Source organism: Melanostigma gelatinosum (assembly GCF_949748355.1).
Source record: "Melanostigma gelatinosum genome assembly, chromosome: 9".
Taxonomy (NCBI): Eukaryota; Metazoa; Chordata; class Actinopteri; order Perciformes; family Zoarcidae; genus Melanostigma; species Melanostigma gelatinosum.
Genome location: NC_136642.1, coordinates 4,119,142 through 4,143,052, shown reverse-complemented (window position 1 = coordinate 4,143,052; position 23,911 = coordinate 4,119,142). Strand labels below are relative to the sequence as shown.

The 23,911-nt window shown below is 42.0% G+C and overlaps 3 protein-coding genes across 3 annotated transcripts in view; 2 read left to right on the top strand and 1 right to left on the bottom strand.

Moving 5' to 3' along the window:
• Positions 1-239: 239 nt before the first annotated feature.
• On the top strand, positions 240-7,651 carry tmem106ba (transmembrane protein 106Ba). Its single transcript, XM_079276062.1, has 8 exons — positions 240-328; positions 2,376-2,584; positions 4,697-4,760; positions 4,882-5,041; positions 5,598-5,738; positions 6,062-6,111; positions 6,194-6,247; positions 6,606-7,651. Exons 2-8 carry the CDS (start codon positions 2,392-2,394, stop codon positions 6,724-6,726), a joined length of 783 nt encoding a protein of 260 aa, XP_079132188.1. The 5' UTR covers positions 240-328; positions 2,376-2,391; the 3' UTR covers positions 6,727-7,651.
• A 2,871-nt stretch (positions 7,652-10,522) lies between these two features.
• seraf (Schwann cell-specific EGF-like repeat autocrine factor) lies at positions 10,523-14,058 on the top strand. The gene is made up of 5 exons (XM_079276273.1): positions 10,523-10,791; positions 11,214-11,309; positions 11,929-12,033; positions 13,191-13,286; positions 13,708-14,058. The coding sequence occupies exons 1-5, from the start codon at positions 10,578-10,580 to the stop codon at positions 13,818-13,820; spliced, it is 624 nt and encodes a 207-aa protein (XP_079132399.1). The 5' UTR covers positions 10,523-10,577; the 3' UTR covers positions 13,821-14,058.
• A 145-nt stretch (positions 14,059-14,203) lies between these two features.
• Positions 14,204-23,911, bottom strand: part of vwde (von Willebrand factor D and EGF domains) — a 22,948-nt gene continuing 13,240 nt past the window's right edge. Inside the window, 15 exon segments of the mRNA XM_079276274.1 lie at positions 14,204-14,751; positions 15,594-15,691; positions 15,856-15,951; positions 16,282-16,377; positions 16,472-16,567; positions 17,483-17,578; positions 17,727-17,822; positions 18,333-18,428; positions 18,528-18,623; positions 18,829-18,924; positions 19,876-20,070; positions 20,419-20,556; positions 20,831-21,050; positions 22,220-22,476; positions 23,197-23,311. Of these exon segments, the coding sequence (XP_079132400.1) occupies positions 14,737-14,751; positions 15,594-15,691; positions 15,856-15,951; positions 16,282-16,377; positions 16,472-16,567; positions 17,483-17,578; positions 17,727-17,822; positions 18,333-18,428; positions 18,528-18,623; positions 18,829-18,924; positions 19,876-20,070; positions 20,419-20,556; positions 20,831-21,050; positions 22,220-22,476; positions 23,197-23,311 (1,806 nt within the window). The 3' untranslated portion in view covers positions 14,204-14,736.

The window sequence follows — 23,911 nt, the reverse complement described above, 5'->3', positions numbered from 1 at the left end:
AGCCGGTCGCTAAGCTATGTGCTGCTTTGACTGCACTTTAATCATGTTATTTTATGTTTTATAGTATAACGAATATTAATGCAGGACTTTAACTTGTAATAGAGTATGTTGACAGGGTGGTATTTGTACTTTTACTGAAGTAAAGTAATCTGAATACATCCACCACTGACGGTGTTGCGTTCGGTCCCACCGCTACATCTCTCCCCCAACATGAGGCTGTCCAATGGGGGAGAGGAGGGAGGAGCTCCCGTCGGCATCATTCCGCCATCGGTGTGTCGAGCCACAACAACACAGCGGAGACGTCGAATGTCAAACAAGTAAAACACGGGTAAGCACGTTAACAAATGTAATAGAATTAATACAATATGTAGCCTGCGCTAGTTTACTGCCCGTTGCATGTTTCAATGGCTATGGTGACGTAACTATGCGAAATGCGGATTGTCCCGCAGAGCCACCGTTGATTTTGTACAATATGTTGATTAAATGTCAGAAATACGCAACGATGTCTGAACACCGTTTTGTCGATTGTGTTGAAATACTCATTTATGCCAAATATCGCGTTTGGTGGTGAGACTGGAGGCGGTAAAGCGGGTTTCCTTCCACCGGTACGTTGTGTTCCCGGCTGAGGCTCATCGGCTCAGATGCATTGCGGCCTGTGATGACAGCGAGGCTGTGTAAACACACCGTCCTGCTGGGTGACTGTGGTGCATGTTAGGGTAGCCCAGTGTTACATAATACATGTACAAAAACACATACAAACGTCATTAAATCAGCGTTAACAGTCAACATGTTGGTATTACAAAGGTGTTACATTCCAATATTCGTTGAAAAGCTTATCATTTAGAATATAACATTCATTCAGTTGCGCTGTTTCAGTCTTAATTCAAGTTATATTGAAGCATTTTGAATAAGAGTTTGATAGTATTCAATGTTGAGTACTGTTTTAAGGACTGTTCAGCTTTATTGTCCAGTTTAAAGCATTTGTTAGAAAAGCAATCAAGTAATATTAGTCTACTTGGATGAAGTTATTGAAATACTTACGATACATAGTACAGTTTAACAGGATACAAGTGTTGTGTATTACATTTGTAAAGTATTCCCAACAATGGGATTGACCTACTTTATAATAACAGTGGATTGTAACTAAAAACATTTATTCAAGTACTGTACTTAAATACAACTTTGAGGTACTTGTACTTTACTTGGGTACTTTGGAAGTATTTGGATCGTTTACCTAAATAAAAGTATCATTACTACATTGTGGAAATACTCAATTAGAAGTCCTGCAATCAAAATCGTACTCCAAGTAAAAGTACAAGTATCAAAGTATACTTCAAGTACCAAAAGTAAATGTATGCTAAATGGCCCATTTAAAATTCATATATAAACTATTACTGAAATATGATTGATGATGCATGATTTATTGTGTATATCACGTTGCAGCAGAAGTGAAGCGCCTTTTTTATTTATACTAATAATCTACAAAGTGACTTGTGGGTGTAGTGGAGTAAAAGGTTAAATATAGCAGAAGTATAAAGTAGAATAAAATGTGTATACTCAAGTAAAGTACAACACTTGTACCTCTGTACCTTTTACTCAACTACATTCATTTCACAGCTTTAGTTACTTTGTAGATTACACATCTAACAAATATACTGCTTATTTAACTACCTAACCTCAGTGTGATCAGCTACAATATTAAAACGCTGATCAAATGATATTTATCAGTAATAATCATTCAATAACACAATACATACGCCTGTATAATAATCAGTAGTGGAATAACTGAGCACACATTTCATGTGACGTATGATGAACATATGAATCATCATGTGTGTTGTCCCTAAATTATATTAAACTACCCAACAGTATCTTATTAATAAAAACAGGTTGACTTTGAACTACTACAACAGTGAAATGCACACAAATACAAGTCTGTTCTCATTAACATAAACCCTATTCTACTTGTCAGAGGATCATATTTCTGAATCAGTTAAGGCCTTAAAGACCAAAGGCCGGGGCCCTGAAGATCCTGCCAATAATACAAAGTGTTACCGTATAACAGAATAAAAACTAAAGTAATATTCATTTTAGCAGGGCACTACACAACAAACTGATTAAGCCGTGGTCACAGTCTGCTCTCTATTGAGCAGCACACTCCCGAGTCCCAGCAGAATTGTTTCTGAGGTATTACAACAGATTTTCCTTCATGCACCAGCTGAAGTTTGTTGGCCTGGAAAGTGTTCCCCTGGAATCCATCCAGGTTCCAGTTTCCCATTCAAACAGCCGTGTGGCATGTGGTTAGTCAGCACGCCCCGCTGTACCTATAGAGAGTTCCTCTGTGCTCACGCCCTCCTTTTGTGTGCCGTGTGCAGACAGACAGCTGCAGCTATGGGCAAGCTCCATTCCCACTTGGCCAACCCCAAAAGCGAGAGTCAGGACTCGCTGACGGCCTCCGGGGAGTACCGAGATGGCGAGGAGGACGGAAAGAACGGAGACGTGTCTCAGTTCCCCTACGTGGAGTTCACCGGACGAGACAGCGTCACCTGCCCGACGTGTCAGGGCACCGGCAGGATACCACGAGGTAAAACCTCCACCGCTCAAAGAGCATTATCGGTAAACCTGTATGAAGAGCGGTGCCTGTACAGCCCCAGAAAATGTGAAGTATTTCTCAATAAAGTTAAATATTCATGACTAAATAATCGCCAATTAGTTTAAGTCCAAAAAAACCATCCACAGGTGTTATTTCGGTCTAAATTAACGGTTAAAAACGTCTGCTTCGTCACGACTGTGGGTTACGCATTTGATACGATACACGCAAACAACCAGCCAGCCAGCTGTCATCACATCATAATCAAATGTTGATGCATGAAAAGATGTGGCATGATCTTTTCCTTCCACGGAACAAAAACACACAATCCTAAAAAGTCTCGTGAAATGACCAAAACTGTAACTGTGGCATAAAAGGTTGTGTTATTGAGAGTTTCTGTGTTCTCAGGATATAAAAATCTTCAAACTGAAGCGTGAATAACATTGATGTATTCTCCCTCAATACACAGGAGATCCTGTCACATGATATTAGTAAATTACAAGAAAGATACCAACCGGGCGAGTGTGTGATTCTTCAGACGAAACAGCAAACAGGTCAAAAGTCCAGCTTTCTGTGGACACAGTGCTCGCTCTCCGATTGCATTTCACAAGAGTCGAGGCTTGAGTCTTACCAGGATTTTGTTGTGGCACAAAGTGCAACCACGTAGTCATGGCCGGGCCTGTGACTCTCAGCCCCACTAGAAGTTAAGTTAAGAAGTTAAAAAGCATTTAATAGTGAGGATGTCCATACGTCTGAACACATGAAACAAGTTTATATGAACCAGATCTAGAGTTCATATTGTATTTCCAAATATAAAACTCCAAAAGTCTGAATATAAATACAAGTTTCTGGCCTTTATGTCTACAACAAAATTGATAAACCACAGATGTAGCAAATACAAAATAACGTACAAGAAAAAACAAGAGCAATACTAAATAAACAGGCCATAATGCCTCCATGTCCAGGCTTTAGAGACACAGTTATTCTCCCCTTTTCATTTTTAATCTCTACACCAGAACACTTCAGGGTTTTGTGAAGATGTTTCATGTCAGATTGACACTGCTAAAGTCTTATAGAGCTGGACACACTTTTTAGCGACAGGAATCTGGAGCGTGTTTTCCCATCAGTTTGTGTCTGAGATCGCGGCCGATAAACAGGCTGTAATGTAAATGCTCGGGGCATTCACCTCACCGTCAATGTATGTGCTGTAAAAGCACTTGTTTTTGCCACCGACCTGCTCAGATTGTTATTGTAAGTGTCTGACAACAGCATGGAAAGAACCCTACGGAGGAGTAAAACCTTCTGTTTGTCATCGTGTGTCTCGCTCTGAGAAGTCAGGCTCTGAAATCTCACGTTTGGATTCAGCCATGACATTGAAACTAATTCAGTTAACGCTAAGCTACGCTTTACTGTACTCCCAACACAACAAACTCTGACAACAGCAGCACTGCTGTCTTCTCCAACTCTCAATCTCCTTTCCACCATCCTTCCAGCAACAAGACACACGATGCAATAACAAACAGAAAGTTGTATTTCTCTCTAGGCTCCTCTCCAAAATGCTGTCCGACACTTATAAAAACACTTAAAATACAAAAACAAGATCTTTCAGTCTACTTAATTGACCGTGACGAGTTTCATCGAGCAATTAATCACCAAATGTCACAAAAACATGGGAAAATAGGGTCCAGGGTGAGTTACCCTTTAAGAATAAACCAATCACCAACAAAATATATCTTTAACTTGAAGTGGGAAACAGAGAGACTCTTCTCAGGAGGTGTACAGTATTGTATGTAGCCCACACACTCTGTTCTCCATCAAACAGCAGAATGACACAGCTACACACTCTGTTCTCCATCAAACAGCAGAATGACACAGCTACACACTCTGTTCTCCATCAAACAGCAGAATGACACCGCTACACACTCTGTTCTCCATCAAACAGCAGAATGACACCGCTACACACTCTGTTCTCCATCAAACAGCAGAATGACACAGCTACACACTCTGTTCTCCATCAAACAGCAGAATGACACAGCTACACACTCTGTTCTCCATCAAACAGCAGAATGACAGCTTTCCTTTTCCTTCCTTTGAATAATTCAACAGGTCAAGAGAATCAGCTCGTGGCTCTGATTCCATACAGCGACCAAAGGCTCCGGCCGAGCAGGACGTGAGTCGGCCTCTTTTCTAAAGATGACTGGTGTTCTCCGTCTGCATGATGAAACTCCGTGATAGACTTTGAAGTCCTCAGCTGGTTTCAGGGTCTCACTTCTCTTTTCCGTGTCACGCAGAAAGCTGTATGTCACGATATCAGTGGCCCTCTGCCTGCTGCTGTCCGGCCTGGCTGTGTTCTTCCTATTCCCTCGCTCTATCGATGTCTCCTATGTGGGAGTGAAGTCCGCCTACGTCTCCTACGACCTGGACAAACGAATCGTCTATCTCAACGTCACGGTGAGATTGTGTCGGCGTAACCGCCCGACTCATAATGAAACCCTGGACGGTGTAATAAGTCTGCTTGTGTTTAGGTTGAAGTCTTAAAGTATTTATAATCAATATTTTTAAAGGGAACAAATACTTCTTGTATGGGGCAGGAGTAATCACGATAGAATTAGCGTGTCTTTCGGCTCATTGTGTGTTTTATTGGGCCACAGTTTCACTGTTTTGGTTCGCTCTCAGTGCTCTCATTACGGCTGTTTTGGGCTGCAGCAGGAAGCTGTTTTGAGGGGAAAAAAGCTTTCAAAATGTTCTGCATGTTACCGGCAAAACACCAAAATGGCAGACCGACAAAGTTAGCAATTACTGTGGAGAATTTAGCAGCCCAAGAGACAAAGATTTCCCTCAGGAAAAACAGACCGAACCAGAAAGGTGCACCGAGTACAGTGCAGAACAACCACTGCTGCACTGTGTTACTGCAGGTTTAACATGCTATCGTTAACATTGGGGCTTTTTTCTCAACATGAAGCCCTCTATTGCCACAATCTGACGGCTTTGATCTTCCTCCACCCAGAGCACTCTGAACATCACCAACAATAACTACTACACCGTCTCTGTGACCAACATCACAGCCCAGGTGCAGTTCTCCAAGACGGTGATCGGCAAGGCCAAGTTCAACAACATCTCCGTCATCACACCGCTGGATGAGCGGCAGGTGGGTTACAATGCATTTACTGGTCACTGGGAGGACTCTGCACTGGTACAAACTCATGGTAAGAGAATCTATTGTTAAAGGTGACAGAAAATGGATTCTGATGCACTTCAGTTATGAATGCAGCGTGCACAACAGGCTTCTAACAAGAGGTTTAAGAGCCATCAAAGCCTGATGCGTCTTTAAATTCTTGTAACTACAGCTGCTCACTATTAGACCACTAATTAAACAGAAACACTTAATTATGTTAACTTTTGCTTTAATTAGCATGAATGTGCTCTGCTGTTTTTCTCCTCAGTTGCTTTATGAATTGTGTTTCACTACAGATCGACTACACTGTTCCCACCACCATTGCTGATGAGATGAGTTATATGTTGTAAGTATCTTTCTAGAAGTCATAAACGTATCACGTTTACACTTTTGAGCATTTGAATCATGAATCACTTCCTGTCTTACAGTGACTACTGCACCTTGCCGACCATTAAAGTTCACAACATAGTGGTGATGATGCAGTGAGTACGGCCAATTTCTTTCTTTTATCCTCATGTTTGACTTTGAATATAATCATGCTGTGTGTGATGTACTGTCATTATTTATCTTGATTTGTATCCTTTCATACATCAGCATCAATCTCCACAACTCCGTCCTCCACACTCACATAGTTTCACCCACTCATGCTGAAGAGAAGCCCAGAAACAAGAAAGTTTAACAAATCAAACACGAAGCAGCTGATACTGTAACGCCTGCTCTTGTATGAAGTGGTTTTATATCGCGACCATAATGCCGTTAACACCCATTGAAGGATTCAGAAGTGACGGTCTCACCTTGTTATCCGATGAACTGCTGACTCGGGGGTGTGGTTTCTTTCAGGGTGACGGTGACCACGTCGTACTTCGGCCACGCGGAGCAGGTCTCCCAGGAGATGTACCAGTATGTGGACTGTGGGGGGAACACCACCTCCTTGCATGGCCGTGTGCAGGTCTACCAGTAAAAAAAAAAGAGCGAATGCATGAAACTCGGCTGTGACTCAGGTTCTCACGGAGAACACTGGGCCGACTTCCAGAGAGGAAACCTTTGCGCGCTCACAATGGAACGACATAACTTTTTCACAACTCGTCGGTGGCTCATTCATTCTTAAATTCCAAACCGGGTCTAATGTGATGTCAGATTGACAGACTGGTCAAAGCAGAGATAATTTAGCAGGATCTGCCGTGAGGTTTATTGTCATTTTTCCACCCTGGTGCCAACAAAACAGACATAAATAATGTAATATTCACATTGATAGACACTCCAATCATGTTTACATTGTCACTCGTTAACAGGTAAACTACTGGAAGCAGTGGCTTCACATATGATGCACTTTAACATGGTCAATAACCACAGATATTAATAAGAGTGTTGAGTTCTCCCTGATACTCTAAACCACTTTTAATTAAAAAAATACAACAGCTAACATTCAAGAGTGAACCCACCTCTTCCTGCTCTTTTTATTCTGTTTCATCAAAATAAGACTCTTGATATTCGTGCAGTATAGATGTTTTATCTTATGTCATTTCTTTCCTTTCATTTGGAGTATAGGTAGTGTGAGTCTTTTCCTTTGTTTAGCTGGCTGTCATTCGGCGGAGTGATTTAAAAGCAGACGTGACTACTATGAAGACTGCAACATGTTACGAGGAGGTTACAAAATATATATCTTAAAAAGGGATAACTTTTTATTTTACTGTGGGAGCATTACCGTGAGCTATAAGATACAGAAATGTGAAAATGTAAAATGTGTGCTTTCTTCCCTTTAGATTCAGGTTATTCTATTATTGTGTGTGCTATGGTGTCATTTTGCAATGATGCGTTTGCTATTTTAACCCACTCTGCATATATAGCTTGTATCATGAGTTGACTTAAAAATAACTATGACTTCCTTTTGTGACTTATCGTTTTGTTTTGGCATTTTCAAACAGATCACTTGATGTACTGAACGCCCGAAAATGCAATGGGGCTAAAATGCAAAGAAAACGGAAACTCTATACATGAGTTTAAATGATTTGTGCACATACATATGACAATCAAACTTCATACCAATCTAATCATTTTTATATTTATTTAGGGCAAATTTTATATTTTCAATCACTTAAATGAGTAACTATCCTTGATGAGTGGACGGACCAGCTGAATGACCAACAGCAACGTCCATTCGCGCCACCACTAGAGGGCGCTCTTACAGAAACATTGTATGTTAATGTTACCGGCACTCACTACAGGCTGTATACTCCTTAATGGAGCTAGAGGCACAAGATGTCCCCAGAGTATCGCGGTATGTTCACATCTGCTGCAAACATCAGCTCACTTCCTCTCTGAGATCCAGGTCATTGGGTTTGGACCAGAGCTTTACTGGGACACACACACACACAACCAGTAAGCATTGCCAGTTTCCTCTTTGTCCTGAGCCAGCATGTTAGTGGGTCAATAAAGGACATATTGACATCAGCTTTATTATGATTATTATCTGTTACTGTCACTGCCCTCTTTGACAATATATTTAATGTTCAATTGCAACATATTCTGCCTCAGTACATATATTTTGTCACAACTCCAAATTCAAGAGATGCTTGACCAACATGTTATTTATTTATTTTAAACAAAATATTGGCTGATATAATATTAACAGTACCTAAATTGATGTATATTATTGTTTTATCCAGGGCTGTCGAGTTAGTCGTTTTGGTCTTAGATGACTGAGATTTCTTCAGTCCAATAGTACGTTTTTAATGCTTTGTCATGCTGAATGACTTCATTCCAGGATCCACAAGATTTAAATGCAGTTTTAAAGCTCCGTTGATTGAATCAACTGAATCGGTTAGTGGACTCCGATTTTCTTTGGTCAAGAACAGCTCTTGCATTGTAATGAATTCAATAATTAAGCTAGGTGGAGTTCTGATTCACCACCAAGTCTTAAACTGACAATGTGTCTGGATCTAAACAAAGCTGGACGCTCTCAGGCTGAGCTGTCTGAAGGTGCAGCCAACATACAGAACTTTGTATCAACTACCGTTGTAGGTTATGAAGGCTACTGGCTTAAAATGGCCAAAGTCATTTTTCAAGCAAAAGCAGGATTTTCATATGGAAATCTACTTTCCTGTGAGCGCTCGGTCGGTAGGTTTCACTGTGACGGCCACATCCGCCATTGATCCGGTTGTGTTAGAGCCATTACAGCAGACCTTCCCCTTACTTCATGTGGACCCAGCACTTCCTCTCACCAGGTAAAAGGAAATAGTTTCCCCACATGTCTTCTACATGAACACACATGGGTCTTGCTGTTTAAAAAATAATAACCTATAGTTGGCTCCACACTGAACCTTTATTCTGACCTTCACAAGAATGAAAACTAGTACTGGAGTGCGTCCAGTGGAGGAGAATAACAAACATCGTGACTATTGATGTTCACATAATGAACGATTTAAAACAACAGACTTATTCGGCTTATTCGAGGGTCGGTTCAACCAAATTACAAATCAAATCAAATCAAATTACTATTTCTCACTTTTCATTAGTGTTATTTGGTCATGCAGTAGTTTTATTTTTTTTCATTTGAGATTTCTGCCATCATTCCAATAAGTGAATTAAATTGTGTTTATGGAGTGCACATGATTGAAAACTTAATTGAGAGTCTCTCTAGAAACAGTGTCCCTGTTTCTATGGATAACAAAGAAAACATGCCATCTATCGTTTTTATAGGAATAAGCGGTTACCAAAAAGAGAGCATTTTTTTTAAGTTTCATTTTTTGTTGAGGACAGATATCTTCAGAGATGGTTTGCAATGTTTGAGGTAAATGAAAAATGTTACATTGGAATCCAGACACTGGGAGTTTGTTGTTTACATGTCTATTTTTTAATACTAACAGTAACTATCTGTACATAATAAGTTTATGTTCAAGCTTTATTTCACTGTATGACCATATGTGAACACTGAAGTCTCTCTGTACAGTTAACCCCATTAAAATCATCTTATTATTCCACTGAATCATATACACATTGTATGTTGTTCCAGCTCATTCATTGAAACTAAATAATGATAAAAACAAACCTAAGAGTTTTAGGATTGCACCATCCCCATCTTTCTGACATATCTTTGAACACTTGGAGTTTAAAATAAACTCCACTTCAACTATTACTTTTAACAAAGTTTGGCTACACAGTGTGAGTGTGTACTGAGTTTATACACAAGTGGCTAATAAACATATTTTGGCAACTAAGCTAACGTTAGCTAATTTAGTTAGCTTCGTTTATAATTCACAAAACTCTTGTAGTTATCGTTGTTTTAAAATATAAATGAAAAACATTACTTGTGTGTACTTGCATGTCAGATTAAAAAGATGTATTAATTTAAGATAACCCCAAAAAGCAAAACACATTATTTTTGGCTAGTTAGCTAACGTTAGCTACTTAATGACGTAACAACAAATGTAGCTTAGCTAACGTCAGCTAGCTACAAAGCCAACGCTAAAGTTAGCGTTGGTACTTTTTAACTTCAAGAAAAAAAAAAGATAGTTTGAAGTTCTTTCTTCGGCGTATCGACTAATATTTGTCTAAATTACTTCCAAATACTTTAGTGTAACGTTACATGTAGTGGCCACTTTCATAAGCTCGTCACCCATCCAGACTCTTCCAAGTCAGCCGGTGACCCCGACCGGCCCCGTTCTCCTCGCCCCGCCCCGGCACTAACCTGTGTGGAACAGCCGCCACGACTTGGGGGGGAGGTCCCGCTACTTTCTCCTCCATCTCCGTCTGTCTGCTGCTTCCTCTCTCTTCACAGTTTGAGACACACACACAAATAAAACCCCACCAAACATGGGTGTCGTGGGTCTCGCTTCAACTTTTCTCTTGGCCGCCTTGGTCGCTCTGTGCTCCGCGGCGCGCTCGGACGCGCCCCGGGGAGTCGCGGTCGGGTTCGTTTTCGACCCGAAAGCGAAGTGCGAACCGCAGTGCGACCACGGAGGGATCTGCATCCGCAACAACACATGCTACTGCTCCAAGGGCTACGAAGGAGAGACCTGCCAGTATGGTGATGTTACAAACCTTTTATCTGTTATTTAATTGCATTTAAGGTGGAACATGTTCCCCCTAACCCTATTTTTCCTCTTGTAGAGGAACCAATGCTTACAATGAATGAGTCATAATTAAGTGTTATGCAATTAAATGCACTTAAGCTACATAGATAAAACAATATGCAGGTTTTTATGTCAGTTAAATGCAGGTATTTTTTACAAAGATGTGTCAGCATAAACCAAACATAAACCTACACTGATGGGAAAAAGCATCTAGATTTAAAGACATAAAATCCTAATTTTCAAAACACTACAAGAGACCATATTCATCATTCCTTACTTATTTCCCTTCTTACTTTTACAGTATCTAAGATAAAATGTCTCTGTATTAAGAGTAATGTCAGAATGTTTTGTGTTCTCGTGTGAATGTAAAATGCAGCCAACTGTTATCCCAAATGTAAGAATGGAGGAACGTGCCTTCGCCCTGGAAAATGCAGATGTCCTCCAGGATTTGGGGGAAGATACTGTCACAAAGGTAAGCAGGCTTTCTTTGCACAGATTTTTGGAAACAAAGTTCAATAAGTATTTTAAAGCTGGTTATATTGTTTAAGACGGAATATTTTTTAATTTCCTTACATTTGTGGGGGTAAAATCTAAATAAAATGAGGATTTTGTGTTCATTCACCAGATGTTCCAGTCACAAATCTTTGAAACAGCATTTAGAGCCAGTGTTTTCCAAACCTTTAGGTTGCGACTTAAATCTGAGAACTCGCAAGACAATTACCAGAACAGGGAGAGAGGAAAGACACACACAACATGTACACTTGTTCCAGACTTTCTTTAATTCTTTTAGATTTTGAGAGAGTTTAACTAATCAAGCTTCTAGAAATCAAATTAAAACTAAGAAACCACTGGTAGACATGCAACTGGTGATTAAGGGTCTCAAATACTAATTTCAAAGGGGTCACAAGGGAAAAAAAGGTTGGCAAGCACTGATTTAGACAATTCAATTGTGACTTTTTTCCCCCTTGATTAGGAATCAAGCCCAAGTTATATATGTCTAAAATCAGTGCAGCTACAAACAGTTGAGGACAGGACGGGTAAAGCTGTCTCATCCCTGCTGATGGCTGTGATCCGTGTCTGTCTTTTGGCAGTGACGTGTGACGGGGGATGCTGGAACGGAGGAGAATGCATCGCTGTCAACGGAGCGGCCAAGTGCATCTGCCCCTCGAGCTGGAGCGGCTCCAGATGCCAGGAGGGTCGGTTTATGGCTGTTCCTAATCACCCTGTTAACACCAAAGGTCAAAGTCGCCACGTGGAGCCGGTCTCTCAGCTGGAGCGAAAACATTTTTAAATGCTTTTTTTCGGTGCCAAGTTGCTGTCAGGATGGGAAGCGTTCAGTCTAACTCCCATTCCCCGACGCAGCAATTCATCCGACTTAGTGCTCACGAATGGCATGTAAATTGACGGCTCGTGAATGACGATTCTTGGCAGTAAATTGAAGCTCAAGTTGGACTCAGATATTGGACGCAGATATTTCTCAGAATCTTATCTGTTGAGATAAACTTGCGAAGTAAAAAAAACACTTCCTGGTGAAGGGTTCTACTCATATTTTAAGGCTATAACATTGAGTTGACTTGACTTTTTAGTAACACGTGCAGGACAACCGCTTTCCACTATTGTGCACTCAACTACAAATTAGAGCTCTATAGAACTTAATCAATGTATTTTTTAGATTAGCAATTTAGCCTAGCCTACATTCAAAGTGCCCATACTAGTGTTGTTAAGCTGTTTGTTTGTTGACCTCCCAACATCACAAAAAACATTGTGATGAATGAATGTAGAAATTTGTCCTATTTTTTCTTTTTAAATGTAGGTTATGCTTTAACTGCAGTCTCTTCTGCTGACAAATTCACCTTTAAGCTAACCTGCTTCCTGAAATGCGTTTATTCGCTGACTTGCGGAGAGTTAGATGAGAAGATCGATACCACTCTCGAGTCTGTACGCTAAATATGGAGCTACAGCTAGCAGCCTGTTAGCTTAGCTTAGCATAGAAAAATAAAACAGCTAGCCTGGCCAAGAAATAGTCCAGCACATAACGACATGTCAAACCACAACTTCTTGTTTTTAGTCTTTAAACGAACAGGATATAATATGTTAAATTAGTGAGCTTTAGAGGTGTTTGGTTGGCGGGTTTTGTAACCTTTGGGCAGAGCTAGCCGTTTCCCTGTTTATAGGCTTCATGCTAAGCTAAGCTAAGCTAATTGGCAGTATTATGTCAACTCTTCCATTAACACGTAGATATTCCTGCATCTAGAGCATTTTTCTGCCTCCAGTAAATATGAGTCACCTATAGCTAAAGCTCAGACTTGCTCTCTATTATGCTAACAATGTCTTTCCTATGGTTTTGTTGCAGCGATCTGTCCCCAGGGCTGTAGGAACGGGGGACTCTGCGTGGCTCCAGGAATCTGCAGCTGTCCGGAGGGATGGCTGGGCGGCGCCTGCCACACCGGTGAGTTTCAAACTGGTCCCGAAGAGCAATATGCACTTCCATATGCATCAGTGCACTTTACGAGCACGACCCCTTTTGCATTTCTCTGCTGCTTGTTCAACGTTTTGTCCTGTTTGCTTTTGGTTGTACTTTCCCGGGTTCCCTGAAAACTACATCTACATCTTACCGAGAGGACAAATGTTGCAGATATCCGTCTGCCAAGCAGCTGAGAATGATATGTATCGGATGTATGCGTCTGCTCAGGGAAAGTTCTCAGCTCAGTGTTTTCCAGATGTGACAGATGTGGAAACACTTTTCACCTCCGTTTCTGGATTTATGGTATTCGGATTCACAAGCTCTTCAGAGACGTTTACTTGTTTCTCAGGTTTAACAATTGATTAACGTCGTTTTCATTGTTTTGGTGTTTTTTTATCGTCGATAGCGGTGTGCGCTCAGTCCTGCCTGAATGGAGGGAAGTGTATTTCTCCGGACAAATGCCGCTGTCGCCCCCCTTTCTCTGGCCCTCGCTGCGAGGAGAGGAAGAAGTCCCACTAGCGTGACCCTGCTGGGGTCACAGGTCAACGAGGCCCAATAAGTGACTTCATGCTGATGAGGACATTTATTTCTTCTATTTTTTTTAAAGCTAAAACATTTGTACAACTTTTTTTTTTATGGATTTTTTTTATTTTTAAGAAACCTTGAACCTCTGAAATGTTCTCATTCGACTGTGTAAACATGTACTGTACTGTAATTTGTGTCATTAAATGAATAAAAGAGTGAATTACATTAATAAGCTTAACAACGCTTATGTAACCAAAGCAAAAACATAGAAATAGTACATTTTCTTTATTCTGTCAAATGGAACTTGTACCACAGTGTAATTTGGTGTTGTCAGAGATTTTTATATATAAAACAAAATCCTGTATAAAACTCAAACAGGTGGTCATTACTTTACCCAATCAAAAAAATACAGAAAAACATATGGCAATGTATTTAAACAAGTTACTGATGAGTACCATCTAGATTAGGCATAACTAATATAGCATCCTTGCATTATTTCTCTCATAAACAAACAGTGCGCATCGGTTTGGTAAAGATTATAATTTGGCTTAATTGTGTAAAAACTAAAAGCTTGCTGGTAATAAATAACCTGCAGCTCATGAATAAATCCTCACTGAAACAGATTGATTTGTCATTTTACTTATTTTACATAATGCTGTGCAGTAACACTCACACATCTGTAGAAAGTCTCTGCTGATGCATTCACCAGACGTGTGTTACTGTGAGCCTTGAGGTAGTGATATACGCGGACGAACAGACAAGTGCAATACATCACGTCCCCCTGTTAGCCTTCAAATGTGCACAGAGACACACATATCCATCTACACACACACACACACACCTCACGATGCTCGCTTCTTGCTTCGTACATTTTGCAGCTTCTTTCAACCCATCTCTCATTTCTTCCCCATCATGCTTGCGACGCCTGTAAAAGTGCAAACATAAATACATTTGAAGTAAATTTCACATATTTGTCAGTATATCCAAGGTGGCCTTTTAATTATTGGAGAGCCTAAGCTGAAGTTGGTGCATCTCATGTATTCCCGTCACATTCAAGTCACAGAGCTGAGCATCTTTTTCTCCGAAAGACAAATACTTGGCGGTTCAAAACACCCAGGAGGTCGTTTAACATCACTCTCCGCTGTTCTGAAGGCATTTCCAGAATCCTCAAAGACTACCAATCATCTGGATGACCTTTTGGGCTTTTGTTTTTCAACATCGCCGGGCATTTATCGTTCAGACAAAGATGTAGATGTGGAAGAATCGTATTTAACATTCGGAACAATAATATAGCAGCAAAAAACCACTTGTCATGTAGAGATAAAGTGGAGTAATGTCGATCTGAGCAGGGAATGAAGTCGCTCTCTCTTTCTGTGTGTTATCTGAGCTTCCCCTTGCTATGTTGACATAGAAACACCAGACGCGCATTGTTTAAGTGCATGTTAGTGCATGTGAGCGCGCATGTGCTTGCCATAACGCCGTGCTGACCGACAGCGTCGTCGCAGAAGCGTAGCGCCCACCCTCCGGTTCCCCCTCAGGTAAACACGTTGCCGCTGTTAGCCCCGTTAGCCGTCGACATGTTGAGAGCCGTGAAGAGGCAATCGAAATGCTCCCAATCTCAGATCTTCACCTTTTAACTCTTTGACTCAAACATGGTGCCGGGAAAGCCCGAAGGATCACAATCCATAACACTAGAAAGATAAGTGCTTTTCCTGTTCAGCTCCACAGAGACGTGTACCGGATAAGACGTGTGACAACTATGCTGACCTTAATTGCGCAGGTGAGGCCATTGTAGCCTCTCCGACAGTGGCAGTAGTCAGGAAGGACACACCTCCCTCCGTTCAGGCACCGCTGTTTACAGACCGCTGATGAGGGAATCAATATTACAGTCAGAAATGCATCAAACAGTGAGTGATCAAATGTATTCATCCGTTTATTCTGACTACAAACCGATGACAAAGCTCAGGTAGGACAGAAGGTAAGTTAACTACTGTGTGTCTCTGCATTGTGTTATCACGAATGAACTCACGTGTTTGACACTGGAGACCCTCCCAGCCGGAGGGACAGTGACAGGTGTTTGGTCCCAAACACTCGCCGCCATTTCTACACTTTTGCAGACAAACGGCTGCAATGGGAAAACGGAGAGGGAGGTATGAACAGTCTACAGCAGCTTGGCGAATGATTTTCGAAACAGATCTGCCCACACTGCATCCCTGGATGCAGTCACAAAGACGTGCATGAACCTTTTGTGACTAAAAGTATTCTTACATCAAACAAACATGAGATGCTTTTCCTGTTTTGGGAATGTAAAGTGTGTTAACCCGACCCTTCCAAACCCGAACATCACCCGAACAAATGGAAACAAATGCCGATTGAATACATGACACCAGTGCATGATCTCTGCATGACCTGCCATGTAGTTGTCGAACGTGAATAGAACGTGGGAGTCACTCACGTATGTTGCACCTCTTCCCTCTCCATCCTGACGCACAGGAGCATGTGTTGGGTCCCACACACTTGCCTCTGTTCATGCACATCGGCTCACACACACCTGCAGCACATGTGATAACACGTGAGGTGAACATATTGAGTTGTAAGCTGCCGGCGGAAGGTATCACTTGAAACAAGTCAGTGATTGTACTCACTCTTTTGACACCGTTTTCCTGTGTAGCCTTCAGGGCAGGAGCACACGTTGTTCCTCATACACTGACCTCCGTTCTTACAAGGAGGGCTGCATACAGCTGCAAAACACAACCATATAAAACTGTACAAATACCAGGCGGCTCATAGAAATGTAAATCAGAGACTCTGACATAACCTCCAAGCTCTTGTGCATACTTATGTCATAAAAAGTACAAACATTTCTGCAAAAAACGTGAAAAGCATCTCCATCTTTCAAACTGGTGCTTTCGATAAGACAGAAAGCCCGTCAGCGAGGTCTGTGTAGCTGTTTCTGGCAATTGTCACTTTAAATCGAACATTTCTACACCAAAAACACAACAATTTCGTGCCACTGAAACAGCTTTTGGGAAACTCTCCAGAAAACACTTAATTGAAACCCAGACGAAAGAAATTCTTCTGGGTTTTGCGACCCACATTGAATAAATGTTAACGAGAACACGATGCTCTTAAATGGATAAGTAATTCACCAGAGGAGGAAAAACAGGACCTCCATGATATCAGAGTTCACATCCACGTCTGTCCCAAATGTCATCGCTTCATCATTTTACCCTACGAGACATTTTTGTGAAAATGTAAACATCAGCGTATGAATTATTGAGTTGTGGCCGAACACATCGTGACCTTTTGACCACACAATTATGAATCGGTTCCTCCTTGATGAATTCCCTCCTGGCGATCCTGAGATATGGCATTCACGAGAATGGGACGTACGAACCGACGGACAGACAACTCGTAAGGAAAATGCCTCCAGACACAGCTGTCGCCACCGCGCAGGCACGACAAAAAGCCAGTGTGAGCAACCCAACACATCTCTTCAACTCTGATTGCTACTGCATTGAAGAGTCTCCTCAGAGGGCTGCTCCTAGCAGCTGGAATGGAATCAGGATTCAAACTTCCTGCACACTCGCTCTCTGAGGTCGAACAGCGGGGCGGTAAAATGTGTCAGCGTGATAGATATTGATCACACTTTTTACCGATTTGACACTGAGAGCCGTAGAAGCCGCTGGGACAGGCACAGATGTTGGGCTTCGTGCACGTTCCTCCATTCAGGCAGACGGGGTTACAGAGAGCTGTGGGGGACAAAGGAGCCACGTTTAAAGCCTGCATGTTATGTAGGAGTTACTGCACTGCCAATGTGGGCCTTTGTGGCTTTTTGGGAGAAACATCACGTAACTGCGGCGTGAATTCACACTTGGTATCAGGTGTCAGGTGATGTACCTGAGTTACACGTTGGTCCGTACCAGCCGGGTTTGCATTTGCAGACATCAGGAGAAACGCATTCGCCTCCGTTTTCACAGTGCCTGTTACACACCACTGAAACGGATAAATAATTATCACGCACACTTCTAGATGTGCCATATAAAGAAAGTGACGTCAAAAGCTGATTCACAGGTGAGACATGCAGCGCAGAACCAGTAAAGACATGAACACTCTTACAGCGCGGTCGAAAGGACCTGGGAAAGTGACACATTTCATTATTTTGGCTTCTTTTAATTCAAAATAGAACAGTGACTGAGGTTTAGGTGCTGCCTTGAAGCTACAGTTGGTAACATTAATAAAAACAGCTTTTTTTTGGCTTTAGAGCTCTTAGCCAGGCTTGCTGTTTCCCTCAGATTCTCATCTAACTCTCGGCAAGAATCTAATTTCCCGTATGTTCAACTATTCCTGTAAAGTCAGCACTTTCACCTCAGAGTCTTGTGTTATTTCAAAGTGTGTCACTGTTCTACTTACAGACAGCACATCTCACAGACTGCCACTTTAACACAAATCCTAAACACATCAGAAGCTGCTTCCCCCGGTCAAAGTACTTAAGCGACATCTCACTGATTTCACATCTGGGTCCCACGTAGCCGTAGGGGCAGGTGCACAGGTTCCTGGCCAGACAGGTGCCTCCGTGTTGACAGGGCGGCTCGCAGCTCGCTGCACGCACACACGGTTGAGACAACAACACGGGGATCCTCGTCAGTATTCTGTGTGTGTCGGCATGTTAGACAGGTGTGGATATGAGCTCGGGTTTACCTTCCTCACAGGTGGGCCCGCTGTAGCCCGCGGAGCATTCGCACACATTCGGTTTCACACACTTCCCCTGGCTCCTGCAGTCGGGTCGACACACGGCTGAGAGGGGAGAAAAGTGGCGACGAGATGAATGAGGCAAATCCCTCGGAGGCGATTGAACGGTAATGCGGAGCACTCCGAGGTCAACCGTCTCGAAAACTGAGCGAGTCTCAGAGGTGCATTCGAGAATGATTCCATTTGACGAACTTGTATTCCAGCACCAAATTAAACAAGGCGGGCTCCATCAACATGTTTTCCCTCTCACCGATATGACAGCTGTAGCCGGTGTAGCCTTCCTTGCAGGTGCAGGTGTTGGGCAGAGTGCACTCCATGTTCCTCCCACACTGGTACCTGCACACAGCTGGAATCAAATCACAGAGTTTACTTGAAGAAATCCACTCATGATGGGGGGAAATCTCCTCTCACTGAAACAATGAATTACCTCCTAATGCAACGTATCCTGCAACAAAACACCAAACATCTGGTAGCTCGAATACCTTTGGATATTTTAAACAAAAGTAAGCAGATAGAGGGAATCGTCTGGGGCCCGGGGAAACCTGATGAATGAGGTCATTATACTTTTAACATTTTAAAGCTGCATGATGTAACTTGTGCTGAACAGTGGCCACTGTAGTCAGTCTACGGTAGGTGACTAACTATGGATGAGTACCGTACCTCAAACAAGCCCACATCCAAACATCTGAAGTGTCCCTTTAAAAGAGACACAAGCTGCCTTTCTACTTATAAAATGTGCATTATTTCAGTTCAGTTATGCTCTCTTTTATTTTTCTTTGAAGATTCTCACATGCTATGTAATATACATCATTTGACACATTTTCTCATAAATATCTGATGTGTTTTTCCCATAAACACCAAGAGTTAGTCATGTAAAGTGTTACGAACAGCTGTGATTAAAACAGCCTCACATACAAATAATATAATGTAGACAAAGATGATGGGATTTGCATATCATTTACATAAATGTGCCAATCAGAGGCACAAAGACGTCTTTTACTTTGTCTCACACTGAAGTGCATCTTCTACTTTATATATATATATATATATAAATATATATATAAATAAATATATATATATATATATATATATATATATATATATATATATATATTTATATATATATTTATATATATATAAATATATATATAAATAAATATATATATATATATATATATAAATAAATATATATATATATATCCTGCTGTTAACCATCAAAAAGTACACAACATGGCCCCCGCTGTCCGTTCACCCGCATCAGTTATAAATTGGGCGAATTGCTTCGCTTCACTCTCACCTGCCGCCGTGCACGTGCGTCCGTTTCCATGGAGACCAGTAGGACAGCGTCCGCAGACGAAGCCCGCTGAGACGCGGCTGCTCTCGAAACAATGGACTCCCGGGTGACACGGCCGCCTGGAGCACGCCGACCAGCCCGAGGGTTTGGGCCTCCAGGAACCCTGCGCCACTCGAGCTGGTGTGGTCATCGCCTTGACTGGAGGGGCACAGAATGGATGAAAAACAAACAACAGTTAGTTTTAATTGATGTAAGAATGCACGAAACCAAGAGAAAAACGAGACAGAAGTACTTCTTAAGATATGGCCTAAAAAAGAGCCAATAAATGAGAATATCCTTGAGCTGCACTCACTGCCTCGACAGGTGAATAAGCATTCGATGAGCATTATTTAAAGGGACAGTGTGTGGGATGGCTGAATAACCCTCTGCTCCCTCCTCCTTTACCAAGACTGTGGTAACGTTTACCACAATTTATTGAATCACAAAAATATAGAAGATCTCCGGCCTGGTCTATCCTAACTGTCCATTACTGACATGAGGACTTACGTGTGCAGATGTTCCCGTCACCTCTGTATCCTTGTGGGCAGACTCCACAGACGAAGGAGCCGAATGTGTTGTTACAGCCCACTCCGGGGAAACAAGGCTGAGAGACGCACTCGTCTTTGTCTTCTCGACATGTACGGCCTGAAAGCACACGAAACACCGGGCACGACTTAAAAAACAGCTGTAAACAACGAAAAGGGAAGAAATGACATACCTTGATTGCATACTGCAAGTGAAGCACATTCGAGGGGCAATACGTTTTATTCGGCTACAGTGCAGTGTGACCATAATTTAACGACACTGACACCACATGTTTGGCTCCTTTCTTGTTATTGAGGTGTCTCAATCAGAATAGCTTCTCAGCCTTTTACTGTTGGGTGCTTTGAAGGAAACAGCTGTGCAGGTTGAGCCCTACCTGTCATTCCAGGCGGGCAGACACACGAGAAGGAGTTGGGTCCGTCAGTGCAGCGGCCCAGCCTGCAGGGGTTCGGCTTACAGTCATCAACGTCCACCTCGCACCTTCCACCTCGAAATCCATCGAGACACACACACAGGTACTCTCCGCTGCCGGGGGGGAGGTCGACGTCGGTCACACAGGAGGCGCCGTTCAGACATCCACAGGAGCGCACAGACACCTGGAGGACAGGTGTGTAATGTGACAACACTGTGGTGGCAGACAGGTCGTGTATTTCATGCACCTGGCTTTAGGTGTTCTTTAGACTTCCTTTATTCCACAACGACCGCTCGAGGAGGATTATGAAAATAGTTACACTTGCAAGAAAACAGAACAGGAAATAATACAAGACGTCAATCAACCTGTGACTTAAGAATTGCGAATTTAATTTGGCAGAAAAACACACACACAGAGAGAGAGAGAGAGAGAGAGAGAGAGAGAGAGAGAGAGAGAGAGAGACAGAGACAGAGAGAGAGAGAGACAGAGACAGACAGAGAGAGAGAGAGAGAGAGACAGAGAGAGAGAGAGACAGAGACAGGGAGCTGTTTTTTCATCATCTGAATCTGAATCTGTTTTGCGGCTGTGAGCAGCTCTTTTATTTCCTGGGTGCATTGCATTGTGGGGGAAAAAAAACATCCATCAACACAAAACAAATTAAATCTACAAGCGAATGTAATTGGTAATAATTTCATCACACACAACCTGCTGAGAATTACTGGAGTGTGTCAGTGTGAGCAGAGAACGTCACATCATTAGCGCCCTCTAGTGGGAGGAAGAAACAAAGGCTGTGATGGGCTGCTGACACAAAGTTTGCCTCTTTTGGACTCAATCCAATCATCCTCAGAAACAAAAGATAACACATCTACAGAAATATATATTTTTTAAATTAGATTTAAAGGACGTACAACTTTTGTCATTGTGTGCATATGTGATTCCAAGAATCAATAATTGAATATTATTATTTAAGCTATAGAAAGGGGTAGGACCTTTGAAGTGTTTACCTCTGCCTACTCCTTTGCGAACATACAATATTTATTTCTTAATTTAGTACATTTAGAATTAGCTGGACATGTTTATTGTTCATTTTAATGGTGATTCTTTTTTAGTTCATTTATTATTATTTGTTCCAAGTTTGAAATAAAATCCATCCATCCATTCATAAAACCATTCATTTCTAACATCCAGACGACTTGAACTTAACTCTCCGCTGTTCACTCACCCTAACTGCATTCTGCACCACCTCACAAACGTACTCATACCTACCGTGTGCTTAGTGGGTGTGAAGCTGTACAGTGAGGAGTGTTCAGGTCACAACACGTCACACAAGAGAAACAACAAAGCCAGCGTCACCTGTACGGAGGCTGTGGTTCCAGCGTTACAGTCGTCCGTCGCAGTAAACTGGAAGGTGTGCGTGTGTGTAGTTTCAGCTGAGGCCTTCCACATCAGCAGGCCGGCCGGAGACAGAGACGCGCCCTCGGGACCCGATGCCAGGGTGAAGAGCACCGCCGAGCCCTCGGGGTCCCGGGCTTGCAGCTGGTACATGAAACTCTCTCCCCGGAAGGACCGGAGTCCAAACGGCAACGACTGGAGCTCCGGAGGCTCGTTCTCTGATGTGAAACAGGAGGGAGGGAGAATAAAGCAATGAGTGAGGCATGATGAGGTGAGTGACAGACTGTGTGGAAAGTTCTCCTTCCTTTGTCTCACATTCAAACATTTTAAAACGTAAGAAGAAGACATCTTCTGACAGAGCTCAAACAGCACAATCAGGCAGTTATCTTATGATTTCAGCTTATCATTAACGTGTCTGTATCGGCTCATATCGGCCAACAAATTGCAGTTTAGAACATTCAAACCAAAAGAGTAAAAAGATACATTTTGTGATGGACTGTTTCAAATTTAAAAAAGGAATTTAATGTTCATAACGCGGCCTTTCTGACACCACAGTGCTGAATGAAGCACCTTTACAATAGCTCCAATTTTTAGCTCCATTTTTATCGTCTTATTTTTCTCAACATAACATGAGCATATTTTGATGGTGTTTGTTGTTGTGGTTTATAGTAATTGTTGGCTTTATTCAAAGGGATCAGTGGAGAGTTTACTGGCAATGATATGAGAGAGGATGTGACGTGCATATTGAATGTGTCCGATTACCAATTTCATTTGATGCCAAGTGTTTATAATGGACGTTATTTGCTGCAACACTCGGTGACGGCCGTGCGACAGCTGCTCTACTGCGACACATTCAAATCTTTCTACTCAATCTCACATCGTGCACGGTGTCGTCTAGACTCCCTGAGACAAACCAGGTGAGAGTGTTAAGTACGTACTCTCCGCTAGGGACCACGTGTGCTTGGATGAGTCTGGGCGACATGTGAGGCAAGGGCTGCTGGGATTGGACTCCCCCTCACTGTAACACAGCCTCTCAATGCTGCAGGTCTTCTCCTGGGAAGCAAAGACAATAAATGACACAATTATCTTCAGTGTTTTATTTCTCTTTGAAACAAACTGCCATGACAGAAAACACGCTCAACCCTGAGCCGCCTCAGCGAGGCACAGAGGTTGATGTAAAACACGTCACGCAGGAGAACAAGGAGAGTTTCGTGAAACACTCCAACAAAATGGAGCTCAGAGGAAAGTTTGAGGAAAACAAAGGTAATTGTTTCCTGCGTACCTCACACATTCAGCATCACTAAAGTCAGCGGGTGTACCGCTGTTATTATTACAGCTGCATGATGAAAACATGGCTGGAATTATAATTGTTTGTTCAAAAAACTAAACATATCTAAAAATAACACTTCATCATACAATCAAAATCTACATCCTCTAATCATGAATATGTAACAGATATCAAAAAATGAAGCAAAATAAAAACATGATTATCTTGTTATTTCTATGTTTTAAATTATTGTAAATTAATATTAAAAAAACACGCTTTTTTAACCATGTTTTACCATTTTAATCTCCATTAGGTCTTCTGATTGTACTTATTGATTGTTTTTTTAACTGTGTTGTGAATAAAATGGACCTGAACTGACTGACAGA